Source organism: Hippocampus guttulatus, chromosome 7 (assembly GCF_054856545.1).
Source record: "Hippocampus guttulatus isolate MCC_2025c chromosome 7, RoL_Hgut_1.0, whole genome shotgun sequence".
NCBI classification, from domain to species: Eukaryota; Metazoa; Chordata; class Actinopteri; order Syngnathiformes; family Syngnathidae; genus Hippocampus; species Hippocampus guttulatus.
In genome coordinates, this window is record NC_141267.1 from 20,218,734 (window position 1) to 20,238,208 (window position 19,475).

The 19,475-nt window shown below is 43.4% G+C and overlaps 4 protein-coding genes across 6 annotated transcripts; 1 reads left to right on the forward strand and 3 right to left on the reverse strand.

Moving 5' to 3' along the window:
- Nucleotides 1–145: 145 nt before the first annotated feature.
- sft2d2a (SFT2 domain containing 2a) lies at nt 146–3,135 on the reverse strand. 3 transcript variants are annotated; one of them, XM_086115470.1, is made up of 9 exons: nt 3,082–3,135; nt 2,922–3,009; nt 2,758–2,847; nt 1,813–1,898; nt 1,483–1,564; nt 931–966; nt 770–828; nt 659–688; nt 146–477 (listed from the first exon to the last, which is right to left on the reverse strand). In XM_086115470.1, the coding sequence occupies exons 2-9, from the start codon at nt 2,985–2,987 to the stop codon at nt 438–440; spliced, it is 489 nt and encodes a 162-aa protein (XP_085971596.1). In that variant the 5' UTR covers nt 2,988–3,009; nt 3,082–3,135; the 3' UTR covers nt 146–437. The 3 variants fall into 3 exon arrangements, with proteins under 3 accessions (XP_085971596.1, XP_085971597.1, XP_085971595.1); XM_086115471.1 differs by lacking the exon at nt 2,758–2,847; XM_086115469.1 differs by having other exon boundaries at nt 2,922–3,115.
- Nucleotides 3,136–3,379: 244 nt separating this feature from the next.
- tmem45a (transmembrane protein 45a) lies at nt 3,380–8,008 on the reverse strand. The gene is made up of 6 exons (XM_086115745.1): nt 7,863–8,008; nt 5,511–5,717; nt 5,212–5,424; nt 4,858–5,042; nt 4,201–4,343; nt 3,380–3,935 (listed from the first exon to the last, which is right to left on the reverse strand). Exons 2-6 carry the CDS (start codon nt 5,704–5,706, stop codon nt 3,839–3,841), a joined length of 834 nt encoding a protein of 277 aa, XP_085971871.1. The 5' UTR covers nt 5,707–5,717; nt 7,863–8,008; the 3' UTR covers nt 3,380–3,838.
- Nucleotides 8,009–8,441: 433 nt separating this feature from the next.
- On the reverse strand, nt 8,442–12,482 carry lnp1 (leukemia NUP98 fusion partner 1). The gene is made up of 3 exons (XM_086115748.1): nt 10,917–12,482; nt 9,940–10,185; nt 8,442–9,626 (listed from the first exon to the last, which is right to left on the reverse strand). The coding sequence occupies exons 1-3, from the start codon at nt 11,124–11,126 to the stop codon at nt 9,429–9,431; spliced, it is 654 nt and encodes a 217-aa protein (XP_085971874.1). The 5' UTR covers nt 11,127–12,482; the 3' UTR covers nt 8,442–9,428.
- A 460-nt stretch (nt 12,483–12,942) lies between these two features.
- tomm70 (translocase of outer mitochondrial membrane 70) lies at nt 12,943–18,897 on the forward strand. The gene is made up of 12 exons (XM_086115747.1): nt 12,943–13,248; nt 14,413–14,586; nt 15,035–15,161; nt 15,379–15,488; nt 15,912–16,060; nt 16,219–16,426; nt 16,540–16,674; nt 16,812–16,919; nt 16,992–17,108; nt 17,176–17,273; nt 17,535–17,657; nt 17,761–18,897. The coding sequence occupies exons 1-12, from the start codon at nt 13,009–13,011 to the stop codon at nt 17,912–17,914; spliced, it is 1,743 nt and encodes a 580-aa protein (XP_085971873.1). The 5' UTR covers nt 12,943–13,008; the 3' UTR covers nt 17,915–18,897.
- Nucleotides 18,898–19,475: the final 578 nt, after the last annotated feature.

Sequence of the window (19,475 nt, forward strand, 5' to 3'; positions counted from 1 at the left end):
TTACAATCAAATGGTACCATATCGTTCAATCCACAGGAAATCAATTAACAAAACTAACTGAATATACAACACAATAATTTAACATGTACTGTATATTAAAATAAAATGAAATTTTGAATTTATTTGTGAAATGAAAGTCACGTAATTTTCATTTTCTTAATTTTTATTTTTGGAAACAACAAGTTGTGACACTTTGCAGTAGCAGTAACATGTAAGAAACATTTTAATTTAAAATGGACTATACATACAGGTACATCAAAATCCAACAGGTTTTGTACCGCTAAAGCATAGTTTTGTGTGAACGTATGACAAAATGAGGACTAACAAAACATACATCATGGACATGCACCCCACTAACTTGTTAAAAATAAAATATGGGAGGTTGGGGAAACCTGCCCCTTTCAAACCAAAAACAAAAAACACTGATGAAACAGGCCTCATTTCATGCACATGGCCACCAACCTCAAGATGGCGTCCCTGCAAAGTCATTTTTGACAGGTTAGAACAAAGCTACAGCAGGTATTGCTGCTACACTAGAAAAAAAACAAAGTTCAATTGAGTATCGCGTGATAACACGATCAACCAAACGTTTTACATGATACTGCGTATTCCTTTTTAGAAGATACTGTAACTAAGTGACAATGTTAAAATGACAAACCTGACAAACGGGATGTAAGAAAGGCTGTACCTGGAAACAAAACAGCATTCTGAGTTCAACACCGTCTGCAAATGGGAGGCGGTATTTGAAAAAGAATGATGATCAACTCACCAGCTGAATGACAACACTTGCAGGATGACAAAAAACAACGCCAGACCAAAGTTTTTCCACTAGAACAACAACAACAAAAAAAAAAAAAGATGCAATTTCTGGCAAGTGGACTTTAACAAAAGGTTTGTCAATGTGACATCATGACTCGGGAAGTCACTCACCCAGAAAGCGGCGCACAGCGTCAACACTAGGCAAGTCTGGAATAATAGTATGAAAATCACATTTGCACAAGCATTGCACCAGAAGTGTCAAACTTATTTTAGTTCAGGACTCACATTTATCCCCGTTTTAACTACAGCCTGGCAAGTTAAAATATATTGTCAATTCCAAATCGTTCTCATTTTTACAACAATAATTTCTTAGCCTGTTGCAAATCGTTTGAGCACTCTGAAATCTCATATTGTTAAAAAATAAGTACTTTTTCAGCAGTATTATGAGTCAGTGTTTTAATTACACATGCAACTCGAACACCAGATCTATACACTGCATGTACCTTTTACAAAATAACTTATAATCTAAAAACCATTGTCAATGTACAGAAATGTTTACAAGGTGGCCCGGGATTTTTTTTTTATGAAGGAGGCTTACTTTGCTCCTAAAACATGCCATTGTTTAGCTTTGTGTATCAAACTCTAAATAACAGTCATTTTGAGAATGCATTGAAGTGGACTTCACTGTACTTGTGTCCTTTTTTTGTGTGTGCATGTGCTCACAATCATGATGGTGGTGGCCAGCGCTCTGGTCTTGTCACACATCCTCTTCAGCTGCTTCACGGGGCCCATCAGGAACATGGTGCTATGTGGCGCAAACAATCATGGCGATACAGCATTTAGTGGAAATGAAAATAAGTCTACACACCCCTCTTCAAGTGCCAGGTTTTTGTTAATTTCAGAAATCTTCCACCATTAATGTGACCCGTACAATACAAAAAAAATTTTTGACCTGGCTTTTGAATGGGGGTGTGTAGACATTTTATATCCAACGTATGAATATTGTACATCAATGGTGATGACAAACAATCACACACTGGCACACGCACGAACCTGCCCAGGGCACAAATGTTGCCAAAAGTATAAAAGACGATGAAGAGGATGAGGCCGATCCTGGGGAGGAAAAGTAAACATACCCCCTGCAAACACACATAATGCATACTTTCTTTTGAAAAGAGCAGAAATATTAATAAATGTAGTGACATTTTGTGAATTAATGAAAATTATACCAATCCATATATATATATATATATATATATATATATATATTATTTTTTTTTTTAAGATTTCTCGTAGATTTCTAACATAGTTTCACTGCGGTCGAGAACATTTTCTGAATCAAACCATCACGTTAAATGTAACTATATAATATTTTTGAATGAAGATAAAACAATTGAAAATATTTAACAAAACAAGTAAAATAAATACCACACCGCATGCAACATTTACATTTTTATAATCATTCACGATTTTGTATTTAAATGTCATCCTGCTGCATTGCTTTGTTTCCTTTGTTGTAACGGTTTTAAAATGAAGAATAACCGTGCATAAAATGTACAATTAATACAACATCTAGTCAATACATGATACAAGTATTAAATATAATTTGATATTCAAAATGACAAATCATTCAAAATGTTTGACAATTTTGACTTAAATAAATGTCGAATTTTGTATTTGACAACCATTGTCAATTCATTTTAAACTGGAAATGAATAACAATAATCCATACATGTGTACTTCTAAATAAATACCTAATAATATATATCACATCTGTACTGTAGTCATTGCCCTGCGCCCTGGGGGGGATCAATAAAGTTTTCTGATACCGAATAGGACAACGATGACCAAATGACCAAGGCAAGGCAATGCTGCATTGAAGTTCAGAACATCAACAAACATTCCTGAGAGCGAGTCGAACGAGTCGAACGACAAGAGGCGGACGCCGCTTTTTTCCCCACGCCAGCAAAATGTCCCCCGTTTCCGTGTGAGTCTTACGAGAATGGCGCACGCTCCTCCGATCACAAAACACGCGATGAACCCTTTCACGCGCGTCCCCCAGCCCAGCGTGGATGCCTCGTTCACACTCTGCACACACACAAATCGAGTCCATTCAACCATCAAATCAATGGCGACCACAAACGAATCCGCTTTGGTTTTACCTCCAGAATCGTCCGATCTTCTCTGCGCGACTCCTCGCCGCTTAAAACCGACTTGAGTTTATCCATAACCGAGATTTCGTTGGAGTTGCTTTTTGAAAATGCGGAGGGAAAAAGTTGGGAGGTATTTCTTTCCCCCGCCGTGCAGCCCGACGTGACCTACCTGAGCGGCTGGATGACGTCACCACCCGCTCACCTGAGACAGGCGGAGAAGTCGCCCGACTCTTGACGGTGGAAGCGTGCCGTTGCCGTTGCCATGGGAACCAGAACCCTGACTCAGCATTTTCAATTGAACTGACTGAGCGGGCACGTGCACAGGCATAGTTGGGAGTAGGTGCTCAAGCATTTCTGTATTTCTTCATATATATTTTTTAAAATATATTTAAAGAGCTTTTAAAAGAAATATAGACTTTTAAAAAGCCTCAACTCATGAAACTTGAAGACTACATTCAGTCCACGGGCACATTTATACACAATGTATTTTTATTCGTTTTCTACAATAATCAACAAACATCAAGAGACTGCAGTTAAAGTGCATGTCACCGTTAAATACAGTACATACCGTCATTATTATTATTTTTTTTTAAAAACACTTGTCAGGAACATAAATAGAAGCGCGTTGCTTGCTCGTCACCAAATACGACATGGAAATGCTCAAGTGTCACCACATGAACTAAAAGTATAAGATACAAACAGTTTGGCAAAGGAGGGCACCATCCTCCTAATACTTTCGTATAGCAAGAGAAATATTATATAAATATAAAACTAGCTACTGTAGTAATGGGCCCTGAGAGTACAAGCTACGAAAGGCAGTTGGAGCAGGTGGAATAATACACAAAAGCAGTCATGATTCTCCTCGCATCTCAAACGTCCTTTCCCTGATTTTAAATGAGGAGCACCACAGTGGCGGGTGGTCGGGGTCACACCGCCTCATCCTCAGACTCGGGGTCTTTGTCACTCCGCTTCAGAAGGCCCATTTCCACCGGGGGGGTCTTCTTTAGTCGTGTGCGAACGGCGCTAGGAATAGATTACAAAAAACAAAACAAAAAAAACATGTCAGCTGTCCTGTAATTCATATCCTTATTGTTGTCATTTATTAAGGGGCCACAAAATCTGTAATTTTATTCGTTCTATATTTTTATAATGAACCGGCCAATAAATCAGTCATCAGAATTTTATTTGGCCGATTATCGGCCTCGGCCTAATAATATCGGGCTGTCTTTCTAACACTGGTTTGTTCATTGACCTCGTCACAAACAGCGGTGCCAGGCGTTATCCTCACCAGCTGACCAAGCAGTAGAGCACGCCTATGCTGAGCATGGCGAAGGCGAGGTGCCACGAGTAGCACATGGTGATGAACATCATGTTGTTGTGGTCCTTGGGGTCCCACTGGGCACCACTGGGAGGGTACAGCACGTAGCCGATCTGAGATGCAAGCACGAGAGAGAAACGTCGGGTGGTTGCTTAGTGATGCGGTACACATGCAACTCTGCTACGCCTACAAGCTCTTTAAAAAAAAAAAAGTTTTTTAATCATCTTCCCTGAGGTGTTACGCCAACGGCGGTGCATGGAGCAGACTGGACGGCTCCACTGCAAATTGGCATGCTATTAGCAGCTAGTAGCTATTAGCTGCTATCGGGCTCGTGGACCGGCGGACAGGTTTTACGTCCGTCCGATACGATTGATGTGCCACGTGTAGATCCACACAATTGTGACACCTAAGGGAAAGTTCACTGATTTATAGGTTGGCTAGCTCACAAGCTAACACGCTAGCTAGCTCCCTCGCCTGCGGCGGGGTCGCCCAGGCGTCGCTCCGCAAAATAACGCTTAAGGAAGGAAAAGTTGATTGACATTTGCCAGACTTGTTAAGAATACTCTTCATCTGTGTTGTCTCAAAATAACAAGGCATGTTCTTTAAGTATGGCGTGCAAATCCTCACCTGCCAGAACCAGCTACCCTGCAGCAGCGTCAGAGTGCAGCGTAACAGCTCCAGTAGGATGTTGCCTCTGTAGAAAAGCTCCAGGAAGGCCACCGCGGCCCCGCCGAAGACGGCGTAGAGCAGCAGCATGTGCAAGTGCACATCCAGCATGGTCCGGCCGTGGAGGTGGTAGAGAAAGAGGAACCCTAGAAGAACAACAGCTCATTTTTAGATGTGCCCCGACGTGCTCTCTGGAACAGTTTTCCTTGAGTTGCAGCTAATTTCCGTGCTGCGGGAATGTCATTGCTCAGTGCTCTTTGCTGTGTTTTTATTGCGCATGTGACAAATGAACCTCTCGAATCTTAAATGTCGAACCTTCGTTAAAGAAAGCGATAGCCATCATCATCCTGTCGAGGGCGAGGGGCGCGGCCTCGGTCGTGTGCACTATCAAGGAGACGCATCCCGCCAGGCCGAAGAAGAGATACATGGTGGCGTGTTGCCAGTTCATCAGGTCTTTCCATTGGTTCTCTGCAGAGTCGTACAACCGGAGTTTTGGCCCGTCAGCTAAGAACTGCTCTGCTAGCATCCCTGGAAGACCCCAAAAAATAATAATAAATAAAACAATGCTCAATCAAAGAACGGATGCTGCGGAATGTTAACCAGCTTGCGCTCACCCACGAAGGAGAAGAAAAGGACGAGCGAGCTTTCGAAGATCTCCAGGCGGCGTTGCGCCGCTCTGCTGCTCAGCCGGGTAGAACCGATGTTCTTGTTTCGACGGGCGGCGTGCCACAACGAGTACTTGGCCGTCCACCAGAGGCCGGCCAGTAGGAAGAAGCTCCCGGGAAGGGCATGGCCCTTGAAGCTCCCCATGACGGAAACCCCTGGATTAGAGAACATTTCAAATCAGTCATCGGTGAACCCGCATTTATCGCGGGAGATTTGTTCCAGACTCATCTATATTAGGAGAATACTGGTGAGAAAAAAAAGTGGTGAAGGAAATATTTACTTTAATTATGTCTTGTTCTATTGCTCTAGTATAGGTGGGTGCTCGGTGAAAAAAACAGCAAAATAACTATTGTGACGGCAGTGGACCCCCCCCCCCTCACCCCTCATAAGTCAAATTCAATGGGTGTCAATTATATCCGGATTTTGTGTGTAAATATAAATTTTTAAAGGAATATCACTCCCGGAAGGCGATGCTAATTTTCCGTTAGCATGACAGTATTATTTTACATTGACTTTAGCATTAGAACCGGTGACGCTTTTAAAACAGAGCATTTAAATATGAAATGTGTGTATTTGTTTTGGTTTAGTTTAGTTTTACGTTAAACTTCAACTGGGGTGTCATTAAACATCTTCAGGGAAGGCAAAATCAAAAACACATCACACACTTTCCCCACAAGCGTCACGGCGCATTCAGGGTACTTTCGGATCTTGCAAACACAAACACACATCAATCGTTTTCCTGTTGTCAAAATCAAAATCACAATTACATTTCAATTCATTGTCCGGCCGTAGGGTCCACTGAATTACGTATACAAGCCATTAAAGTCAATTTTCCATACCATGTACCCTTTTTGAACAGCTCATAAAAGACTTTGTGTCATGTCGTGCGGTGTTTGAGTAGGAAAAGGTATGGCTGCAAATGAGTGGCACACTGTAATAAATAATAATGAATGCAGTTTTGTGAGTATATGTGCACAGGCAGGCTTGCTGTGCCACAGACGTCATCCGCCTCAGATGGAGCTTTAAGCCTGGCTTTTCAAAATTTAATTTGTAACAACCTGCTTGATTTGATTTCATAAATACTCCGGTGGCCGTCACTTTTGCAGGATGGCGATCAAACGGTCGGTCACCTTTTGAAAAAAAGAGGACACTCAAAAGAGAGTGTTCCTGGACGAGACCACTCCAGGATGAGGATAACAACACCCTCACCATGGCAACCGCTCTAATTCAACACCGCCGGCGGTGTGTGTTAGAAAAAAAATATACTGTTTGGGATTTGGGGTTCATTGTGAAAATGTAAATGGAACCAACGTAATCGGCAAACGGTGTACAAAAACACTGAAATTAATTTAACTAAGATTAGGTTGCCAAATAAAACGTCAAAATTAAGGCCCTAACAATTCATCGGCTGTCTGATTTAATCCTACGCTATTAGCTCTTTTAAGATCATCAAAAATCGGCTGATTTTTGGTCTAAATCTTTTAACACACGCCGACATAAGACAAAGATACAGTCAAGCATTCCCTCCAAGACATTCACATTAAAATTGGCTGCTTTTCACCCAGGCACTCATGTGCAGTCTCACCAAAGTCACATACCACCCAACCAACCCCTTAGAGGTACATGCACAGAAACAAACATTATCACACGTATCGAGTTTATAAATAGATTTTATGCTTGCAATGTGTTTGTTTCTTGAGTTCAAAGTCATTTGCAAAATATTTTAAAAGGTTTTAGCAGGTTTTAGTGCATATTACTAAATTTTAAAAAAATTTTGTGTGGGAGGTGTAAAACATTTTAAGATATTTTTCATGTGGTCTCTATATTGCATATCTTATAGAAAATGGATCCATAGAGTTCCTGAAATAGCCTCACAACGCTTTACATGAAAATACCAGACAACTATCTTTTCTTTCACTCATACTGTCATTTCATTGTTTTTTTTTGTTTTTTTTTAATTGTTAAATAAGTACGGCAAGTGAATGCATCTTAATCAGTAGTTAAACTTATTTAATTTATGGTATTTAGTAGAAGATTATGAAAGACAATTGACATTAGATGGTAATTTTATCAAAAATGTTCTGTATTACATAAAATGATTAAAATATGCAAGGTACGTGGTCTTTTTTCAGAAGGATTTTCTCAAAAACAATGTATTCACTTAACGGCGCAAAGTTGGAGAAAAACGTTTTATAGGATACAGTTTATTTCAATAAGTAAGCATGAAGAATATCTTTTCGAGCAATAAGACCGACATCCTAAATAGTGGAAAAACGAAGGGGAGGTGTGTGTGGTCTTACCCAAAGCGGCTTTGTCTCTGGAAATGTCAAAAAGAAAAAGTTAGTTAAGATAAAAATTAAAACATCTTGAATTTTCCATGATTTGAAACAATTTCCTCATCGAAGTAAACACCGACTTTCTCCTCAAATTCTTCGTCTCCTACGAACCGTTTCGCATCTTCACCCCCCCCCAACCCCGTTTCCCGTTCAAGTGTTTTCATTGGTTGGCAGAGGTCAGCTGACGTCACCTTCACGAGCTCCCATTGACCAAACCGCATGTCAATCTCGGGTTTCCACGTGTGCACATTCACTGCGCTTGCCTAACAAAAAGAAAAAAAAAAGAATCCACAACTTTCCGTACTGTAGAGTTGAACTGAGCAGATACGAGGACCGCAGCACGTACACAGCAGCCGGAGAGTCCTCGGCCCACTTCGGCACCTCCCCTCTTCCGTTTCATTCCCAAATGAGGCATTAGTTTGACGAACAGCTTTTAGTCTACGAATGGGGCGAGAGAGTACACAAAAAAACGAGGGGCTCCTGAAGGGGGACACCTGTTCAGGAATCGAATGGAGGAAACAAACAAAATGAATAAGGCGGTCATTTGGAATGAAACCGCGTTTATTTTCAAAAATATCAATACAACGATATCTATAACAAGGATACACAGAAACTATTATTTAAAAAAGAATATACTAATAATTGTCCCTTCTGGGCTGTGTTGGGAATCATTCACTCATTCAATTTAATTTTTTTATATCGTGGACTATATATTCACTTAAATGTCTATCCCTATGTTGGTATTTTTCTTTTCTGATGTGGCCATTTTGAGACATTGAAAGATACCGTTAGAGTCAAACAATTTCTTTTGGCTCATGAATTAAACTGGCTTTTTTTCCCCCTAATCACTTTCACAGAGCAAAAACACAAACATTGAATAACATGAACAACATGGGAGCATACATTTGTACACACAATTTACAACCAAAACATTTCATTACAGTGAAAATGAACTGTAAAAATATACACAGTGGCGGACAATCATGGTTTAAATTCTAATATTTGTTACATGAAGGTGTACACACACAGTCGCCATTTCAATTTTTCCTTTTTTTGTCCAATTAGATTTCATCGTCTATCTGTTGCCAAGTCAATCAAATCTGCCCAGGGCCTTTTTAAATTATATTTAAACATCATTGTCTTTGTTGTAACGTGTTAATGGGAAAAAAATGGCAAAAACCTGAAAAAAAAGGGCACATTTTTGCCAATTTTAAAACTCTACTATCAGCCGTTTAACTCGGCCGGTGGAATTAATCGGCCGGGTCTTAACTGTTCATGTTGATCAAATTTGCCAACCTGACGTCAGTATTTTTCCAACTAGCCAAACACACCTGTAGCAATCAGTACCAATCAATACATTTAATAATCAGTATCTATGGTGGAGATGATGTCTTTTATTTACGTTTTGTCTGTTTTGTCATCGCTAAATATTGATTGAAAACAACTCCATGCAGATGATGAGTTGCGTGTGTTTTGGATGCTTCTCTAGAATTACGACGTGATAGACCCGCCATTGAAAAAGGTCAAAGTTTAGCGGTGCCTGCGCAGGGAAAGCTGCCGTCGGAACGTGTACTGTTGCTGCTGTTGTTTTTCCGCGGTGACACCGGCGACCTCATCTGCCGACCTTCTCCTGTCGCTTAGGAGTCTCGTGGCCCGGCAGGCCGCCGCCGCCGTCTCGCTTTTGTACACGTTGTCATGGCACAGAGGGGACAACTTGGCGTCGTCGTTCTGAAAAACAAAACACATAAAGAAAAGCAGGCACATGAAAATGCAGTCGAGAAACTGCAATTTGAAAACCTAACCTTTGTTAAAGTTTGTTACCCAGATTTGAAACCCTGTCTTGAAACCTTACATTGAAGCCCTAACCCTGCCCTCAACCCCTATTTCAAAAACCATAACAAGGATTCAGTTGACAAATTAGGGTTTCAAACAAATTAGGTCCTCAGATTGCGAGTTTCAAGACAGGGTCAAATCAGGATAAAGTTTTCAAGTCCGGGTTACGGTCTCAAGGAGGTCTTTCAAGGTTTGAAGTACTGCTCACCGGGGACAGTGTGCATCTATCTTGAAGATAAAGTCTCCTTTGGAAGGATTCCGTCAGCTCCGGGATGGTGCCGATGCGGTTCTCCGGAACGGCCGACTTGGAGCGTCCGTTGTCGTCCGAGGAGGTCCGTCGAGCCCTCTGGTGGGGTCCGACCTCCCCTTTCTCTTCTCGGCTCTTGGCGTGGCTCGGTGCGGGCGCCATGGCGGCCGCGTGCACCCGGTTCAGCTTCATGGCGTCAAGTTGGGACTGTGAAAGAAGGATGGTTGTCATTTTATCGACCATTTCATTTCGTTTGGCTGTGCGGTTGCTTTTCAGATAGGCGCTCGTTGCTTCTCTACAATCCCGGTTTGATTGTGTCAAGTGTATGTCAAAAATGTCGCAATTGCTAACTTGCTTTAAAAAGGGAGACAGAATCCCTGGCCCGTCGATGGTGGATGTAAATCGCTACGTGTTTAGATTGAGTGAATGCCGAGCTGAGTGTTCTCAAATTCACCGTCAAAAGGACACACGCGTGCGCGTGCCAATAATCCCGGCAACAGAAACGTCAATTGATGACCCGGGTCCATTAATTCTCATGCTCGCTGTGTCTGTCACACGCATGTGGATTTACCAGAGTCACTTTGTGTAATATTTTCCATGATAGCTTGAAATACGAGAAGAAGCGTGTTCTGGCTAAGTACAGCTACAGTGATCCCTCACTTATCGCGGTTAATGTGGACGAGACCTCCCGCAAAAGAAGAAAATCCGCAAAGTTTATTTCGGGTTTCAAACAAAATGGAGGAGTCAAAGCGGGGCTTCGAGTCTATCGGGTTAGAAGATCAAATTAGGGTTTTGCACCTGGTTTAGGGGTTCAAACTAGGTGTCAATTGTCAAAGTAAGGTTTTAAGGACGGGTTTGAGGTTAAGTTTAAAAGACGGTTTAGGGATGCGCCTTGGGCATGGGGCACACGCGTGCATAAATCAACGTGTCGTTCTTACTACGGTGGGAAGGGACGCCCGTCTGTCAACTCTCGTCCTGGCGGGTCTCCTAAAACTTCGCTTCCTTTCACGCGAGTATCCACCGCCACCTCCCGATCCTCCACCACATCGTTCGGCTCCGTGTCCCCAGTAGCTGCTCATCCACTTGGTGAAGTTGCCATCGTCGTCCTCGTCGTCCATGATGATGGCAGGCAGGAGCCTCAGCGACATGACGGCTCACAACGGTGGGATGCTGTAACACTGAAATGCTGACTTGGCCGAGCGCCTGACTTACTGACTGACTCTCTACCTGACTGACTGACTATTCCCGGGGCATCCTGAAATAACCCGCCGCGAAATCACTTTTAATCTATTTACCGCGGCTGGAGAAGAGTTTTTCACTCTGGAGAGAGACTGAGGACGAGAGTGTTTGTTTTTGCAACCCTTTCCATTCCGTTCCCGTCCGCAAATCCCCCGAGGGCACCTCTACACTGTGCCCATACTTTCCATGAGTGCATCAAACATGTCAATAATTATGGAGTGCTCCGTGGTCCTGGTATGTAGGACAACAAAACATCAGCTCATAAGACATCAGTGTGCGTGTTCATGTGTTGCCAAATTCCCTGAATTTTTCATTGAATTTGTTTAATTAAAATAAATGAATAAACTTTCCATGGGCATTAACATTTATTAAAGGAATTGAATAAGATTTTGTGTTAACTAATAGGAATATTGTGGAGGATAGAGACCCAGTTGGCTAGCAAATAGCAAAACTCAGCATATAATTGACGCGCCTTCACGAAATACTTTTTTTTTTCCTAAACCTAAAGAATTATTGGAAAAAAAGGGAGAAAGTTCCACGAAGCGTTTTCCAAAACAAAAAAGGGGGTTGGTGCCCACATTAAAACAAACAAACAAACAACAAAGTCGCTAACAGTAGTTGTGAAACTCTTCATGTGTCTGCATGAATTTATTATACTGCCCCCCGGTGGCCAAGTAGTACGCACCAGAAGTAGCATCACAATGTCCATTGTCATGAAGCAAAAAAATAAATAAATGCGACCAAAAGAGTTTGTTTTTTACTGTACCGTTGATTTGACACGACAGTATCAAATATTAGAGAAGTACTCATCATGTATATTTCCAACAGACCTGATTAAACGACAGAATGGGGGCACATGTGATTCATTGCCCACCCCCAACATGCAATATGCTCGCTTCTTTCAACCCAAAGAGCATCAGAATGTTTTGTTTGTTTGTTTCGCTGTGTGTGTGTGCGTGTGTGTGCGCGCGTGTGTGTGTGTTTGAGTCTATGCCAACTATGCTGTGTCCCATTTGGATGCTGGGCCCCGTTATGTCTGGACTCCACTCAATGTTTTTTTGCCAACGGCTATTTGTCCTCGCCCCGTGTGCCTGACGATTGCAAGTCATCAAAGTCAACTACAGTCAACCCCATCAGGCTTCAAAAAATTACTGAAATATTTAGGAGATGAGGATTAAGTAGGCTGTAATATTCTTCCAAGAAGGAAAAGCAACTATGCAGCAAAAGCAAAGTGCAAAGAATTAAAATGAACCCAAGAGTGCTTCAAATAACTGAGGAATGCCTACCATTTAACCAGAGTTTTAGCAACTCAAGTTTGTCCTCTTGTTGTAAAGGCGAGGAATTGAGGACACCGGGTTACATCACCGACCCTGTCTTCAGGTGCTTTAGAAGATGTGCAGTATTCTAGAACAAATCGGTTGGTTCTTTTCATTTTTTACAGAAAACCTGTATCAAAATGTAAACATTTGTCGTTGTTTTCATTATTCAACTTTTAACTAAACGGATACGCAGCGTATAAGGTCATTGGTATCTCTACACGTTTTTATCTTAAAACACCTTTACACTTATCTGAGATAACAACCGACAAAACACAAAACGAAGCTCTGAGATTGGCTTGAACTTTTGAAAGCAAATTGGGACTACAAATGAGAGTATTACGTAAAAAAACTACAGCTCCCGTCAACCACTATTCCCATGATTCCTTACGTTGTGCGCATCACGCGAAGAAGAAGGCGACAGGCGCAGAGCTGCTAACTAGCTAGCCCGCCAGCGGAACTTACGGTGCTCATCATGGCTGCCTCCAAGCCAGTCGAGCCGCAGTCTGGCACCGGCCTCCCTCGTTGGCAGCTGGCTTTGCTTGTCGGCGCTCCCATCGTGCTCGGGGTGGGGGCCGCGTACCTATGGAACCGCAGCAGGGCGAAGGGGCGGCCGGGGAAAGGCAGCGGCGAGCGGATCACACCAGAAGGCAGCGCCAGTCCGGAGCAGGGCCAAGACAGCGCCTCGCGATCCAACCAAGGGCAGGACAACATGGTACCGCTCGGCGAATTAACCAAGCGGCGTTTTCATTTTTTGCACCACCGCGTGGGTTGAAGCGCGGCTGGCGGCCTTGCGGATGGCTTCTCTGGCAGCGCGTGTGCGAATGACGCGGATCAAGGGCACCTGTCAGTGACAGCTACCCTGCGGCGAGTGAGGCCACGCGCGATCCGTTTGATAAAAAACAATGTGTGCTAATGCTACAAGCTAACTAACCTATAAACTTGCCTGGGCTGCTAAATAGTAGCGATCCTAACGTCGGGGTTCATCGGAACCTAGTTTTAACAAATTACAAATATTTTATCCTCATTTGACTCATAAGAATTATAATTCCATTTATAAAATAAGGAATTGAAGTTTAGTGTTTCCATAACTCTTACCAGGTTAGTTACATTATTGGTTTGATCTTTGATCTCCATTTTAAGATCTCTGTACTCGTCCTCACTACAGAAGTAGTGTAACTTTGGGAATTCTCGAACAACTGCATGTTGCAAGTACTGTAATGCAAAACGGTGCTCTTGTTGTCCGACACCACTATCAAGATTGAAAAGCGTTGCACAAACAGTACACCATGTCTTACTTGACCAAACAGCGTGTCTGTGAAGTCTGGATTTGGTCAGCTTTTTGAGTTAATACATTAACGATTTTCTCAATCTGAGTTAATTTCTGTTTGTCATTGTTTTCTGGTCAAACTGTTAACCGCTGGTATGTTCAAGGGGAGAAGAACCTCTTGCAAATAGCGAAAGTCTGCGTCTAATTGCTGCTTCCCTGAAAAGGGGTTTGTAATTGCGGCCCGTCCGTCCATTATTCGAACCGTTGATCCCATGAGGGTCGCGTGTTGTAGCCCATCCTGGGTGTCTTCGGGCAGTTGGCGGGTAACACCTTGAACAACCAAAAACACTCTTAATGAGTTAAACAGAACAACGCAAAGATTTCACTGCGTTGCATCAAAGTAATACATTTATTGCATTGGCCTGAACACAAAAACGGTGAATAAACAAGATTTTTAGTAAACGAGATGATAGGTTTTCGCGTGCGCAAAAAAAAAAAAAAAAAAAAAAAGTCAAGCCTGAACCGCGACTATTACAGGGGTTCAGTACACTTGCGGCTGTTCTGCCAAAACTAAAATGTCACTTGTACCTCTTGGTTTTTCCTCTTAAGACTCCTTTGGATCGGGCCCAGGCGGCAAAGAACAAAGGCAACAAATACTTCAAAGCGGCCAAGTACGACAATGCCATCCAGTGTTACACCGAGGCCATTGCGCTCTGCCCCACCGAGCAAAAGAGCGACCTGTCGACATTCTACCAGAACCGAGCGGCGGCCTATGAGCACCAGGTTGGCGCCACATTCAACTAAACTAGCAAGGAGTGCTTTAGTCTGTCTCTGCTGCCTTTGGAGACGAGGTATGAGCCGATAGTAGATTCTGACGGTATAAAAAAAATTGCAACCCTAAAATGTATATGTATTTTTAATATTTGGGGAAACAAATGTCACAGTGTTACCGGTGAGTTAAAGACCCATGTGCTACTCATCTTGTCCCTGGGGCTAACTAGTACATGCTGGCACCTTTGTTTCTTCACTTCACAAGTTTGCACAAACGAAGTTTGTTTGATCAAATATAGGCTAGCGTGTTTTTTTTTTCCCTCCATGAATCTAATGGGGAATTAACTTAATACTGTCAGAAACCAATATCGGCACATGCCTGGGTGACACCATCAAAACAAAAATGGCAAAGAATATTTGAGGCATATATCGTGACCCCTCGTTTGCTTTTTCCCCACAGATGAAATGGACCGAGGTGGTTCAGGACTGCTCGCAGGCCGTGAAACTCAACCCGCGCTATGTCAAGGCTCTTTTCAGGAGGGCAAAAGCTTTGGAGAAGCTGGACAACAAGAAGGAATGCCTGGAAGGTGAGGAGGAAGCGGCTACATTTCGCCAGTGGAGTGTTTGCCCGTGACCGCGCGGGGAGCATCGTTCAGGCCGTCACTACTCCTTTCGCGCTGATTCTTAAGTTTAGTATTTACCGTAAAAAAAAATGTTCTCCGACAATGAAACGGGGCTACCGCCGTCTGTAAAATGGATGACGGTGTGACATTCATATTGTTTGTTTGGCATCACTTCCATCAGATGTCACCGCTGTGTGTATCTTGGAGGCCTTCCAGAACCAGCAGAGCATGCTGCTGGCAGACAAGGTGCTCAAGCAACTGGGGAAGGAGAAAGCCAAAGACAAATACAAAGTATGTACAGTACCTGCCCACATTTCACAGAAATTCCTTGATTGCCATGGACTTCTAAATAGTTCTAATTTCAAAACGCGTAACATTGGAACTTATAAAATGACTTCACATGTTCCATGCTCAAACTGCAGCCATCCTCAAACCTTTCAATGGTGCTGGTGATGCATACAGCTATAATTTAGTTGTCAGCAATGGTTATGCAAAACTAGGTCAGAATCCGAGGCTCATGGACTCCGGACCCCAAAAAAAAAAAAATAGCAAGATGATTCTAAAAAAACTGCCACCAAAAAAGGAAAATGAACTGTGAATATTTACCTTGTGAATTGAAATGTAAAAGTAACATTGGGAGAAATACTGACACCTAGTGGCTGGAAATGAGCTCGTCCTCAAAATGGAACGTAACCGTTTTTTCTCCCGTTCTAGAACCGCGAGCCGATGATGCCTTCGCCCCAGTTTATCAAGTCATACTTTGGCTCCTTCACCGATGACATCATCTCGCAGCCGCTGCAGAAGGGCGAGAAGAAGGACGAGGACAAGGACAAGGAGGGCGAGGCCTCAGAGGTCGCAGCCAGGTATGAGGGAAGATGATTTGCTCTTTCTTGAGGGGATGGCAACAGCTTCACCAAGTGATCCCATTGCCGCCCCCCCCCCACCCCAAAAAAGCTCACATTTGGCCTGATTCCCGACTTATGTGTACTACACGACCAAGCGGTCTGCTCCAATTCCTCAGCGCGGGCTACCTGAAGGCCAAACACTTCATGGAAGAGGAGAACTACGACAAGATAATCAGCGAGTGCACCAAGGAGGTGGACGCGGAGGGCCGCTATACGGCAGAGGCGCTGCTGCTGCGCGCCACCTTCTACCTGCTGATCGGCAACGCCACCGCCGCTCAGCCCGACTTGGACCGCGTCATCAACATGCAGGAGGCCAATGTCAAGGTGCGTCTGCTGTTAGCATTGCTAAATGGAGAGTGCAACACTAAAGATCTGATAATCATTGTTATTTGCTCATCCGCGTGCGTGTTAGATTTTATTTATTTTTTTGTCCGCAGCTGCGAGCCAACGCTCTCATCAAGCGCGGGAGCATGTACATGCAGCAACAGCAACCCATGCTCTCCACGCAGGACTTCAACATGGCGGCGGAAATCGACACTCGCAACCCCGACGTGTACCACCACAGGGGGCAGGTACGAGTCAGGTGGACGGCGACGCTGTGACGCGTCCTTTCGCCGTCTCTTTTATGTCGTCCGCATCCAGCTGAAGGTCTTTGTCGTCATTAAAAAAAAAGAAGTGACGTTGGATTATTTGGGGCCATTTTGTTCAGCTGAAGATCCTGCTGGACCAGGTGGACGAAGCCGTGGGGGACTTTGACGAGTGCATCCTACTCCGGCCCGACTCTGCTCTCGCCCAGGCGCAGAAGTGCTTTGCTCTGGTGAGTTTTGATGAGTGTCTGTCACGCATATGGATGAATGGCTTTACAACCCCCCCCCACCGTGTCTTCCAGTACAGACAAGCATACACCGGCAACAACCCATCGCAAGTCCAGATCGCCATGGATGGCTTCGAGGACGTGATCAGAAGGTTCCCCAAGTGTGCGGAGGGCTACGCGCTATACGCCCAGGTAAGACCTCGGATTTATTGTCGGCCTGACAACCAAAACGTCAACGTTTTCCATGTCTCCTTCTTAGGCTCTGACTGATCAGCAGCAGTTTGGAAAAGCCGACGAGATGTATGACAAGTGTATCGAACTTGAACCAGACAATGCCACTACGTATGTCCACAAAGGGTAAGAAATGACACCGCTGAGGATTTAAATAAACTTTGAGCAAATTATGTGAGGTCGGTTGCCAAAATGACCCATCAACAAAAGAATCCCGACATTACTTCAAGACATGGATTTAACAAAGGTTAGAAACATTTGCAAATAAAGCTTCAGTCGCCAACTAATTCAACGCGCAGAGGAATCTCAATTGTGAAATGATTTCAGCGAGGCTCCACAAAGGGTGTGTGAAGTGTGCTATAAATCTTAATTCCATATTATGTCCAGATTATTACAGCTCCAGTGGAAGCAAGACCTGGATTTGGGTCTGGACCTCATCAGCAAGGCCATCGAGATTGACAACAAATGCGACTTTGCCTACGAAACGATGGGAACGATTGAAGTTCAAAGGTGAGGGGACCCAACTGACTCAATGGATTTTATTATTTTTTTGTCTGGTCTTATTCCAACCTTTTCCTGATGCGAAATAACCAGACGGCTAACTTCCTTTCAGGGGCAATCTGGACAAAGCGATCGAGATGTTCAACAAGGCCATCAATCTGGCCAAGTCGGAGATGGAGATGGCACACTTGTACTCGCTGTGCGACGCGGCGTACGCCCAGACGGAGGTCGCCAGGAAGTACGGCCTCAAGCCCCCGACGCTATAACTCCTGCGCCGATTTGAGGGTCGCTCGTTCCCTAAACCGCAACTGTGTTCAGCTTTGCATCCATTTGTTTAAGCAAGGCGGAGGGGGGGGGGGGGGGTTTGCTGGATTGTAATGTAAAAAAAATATCATAATGAAGGGCCCTCCTGGAAATATATACAGCATCGTGTTTACGTTGTAGTTGAAAAGGGGTCTGCTATGCTTAGGGGTCCCCCCCCCCCTCTCTACCCCACAATGTGTCACGCACAGGGATGGTCTATACACTTGTCCTATTGTTATGATTTACAAGACAAAAAAAAAGCGGACTTGTGACGGATCTTCGGATTCGACATACAATCCTGTGAAAGTTAGTTCAACTATCAAAGTGTTTTGTTCCATTTATGCACCAATATCGGTTCCGAGTTGGAGATTAAAACCATAGAGCCAAATCTGTAATGTCTTGTGTTTGTAATGCTGGGGTTAATTCCTGGATTAAGGCCCTCTATGTGGAGGATGATGCGGAAGCAAGGAGTCTTTTTTTTCCATTTTGCTCGTTTTTTTTTTTTAAACATTGACTTGCGTGTTTTTTCTTTTTCTACATTTTGTGCAACATGTTCACCTTATGATGTAAATGCAAACACCTGTGCTGTTTGAATGAACACGAGGAGAATCTTGGCTAACAGGCCGACTCAAACGCCTCCTTTCTATAGCACTTGCATCACTAACACACCCTCGGTTGTGCAATTCTTTTGACTTTTTTTTGGGGGGGGGGGAATGGTTTTATTTGATTTTCAACTGGGTAGTCCTCATTGCCTGAGCCATTTTTTTTTCTTTTTCGGTGTATCTCCTTTTACAGATAGGCACAAATTTCTTATAGGAATTGATGTAAACATTTTGAGACGGCCACTTTGATTTTGACTGACAAATTCAACTGACATTCTTCATCCATGTATGGTGACCAAAGTGAAATAGAATTTGAATCCTAATAAAGTTATGATTCCTGGAAAGACTGTTGATGTGCTTTCCCTTGACTGACCCTTTTTAATTTTTTTTGTAGAATATGCTTAGTAGGAGGAGCATTTTTATATAATGTAGATCCATTTGCTCCCACGACTTGTGTGTTGCTTCAACATTGAAGATTCAATTCATATACATGGTGACAATTGCATAATCAGTGTAAAAAAAATTACGATCACTTAGAGCAGGGGTCCCCAACCTTTTTTGCCCCACGGACCGGTTTATGTCAGACAATATTTTCACGGACCGGCATTTAAGGTGTGGCGGATTAATACTACAAAATAATATGCTAAGAGCTGCATGAACCCTGGGGGGTTTTCGAGATAAACACGAGGAGCGTCCAATTTGGCCGCAACACTCTGATCGCTACGGTCTTAATGCCTTCCAAAATACGATACAACACAAATTCAAAGTGCATGAAAATCTCAACTCACCACAATGCTGAATCAGTGCGAGCGCCGAGCTTGATTTTCTGCAAGCGGGCGGTCCCATCTCGGGGTAATAGGAGACAATGACACCTGAAGTGTGTGCTTCATGTCGAGTCTACTTCGTCATTTTGTTTTAGTCG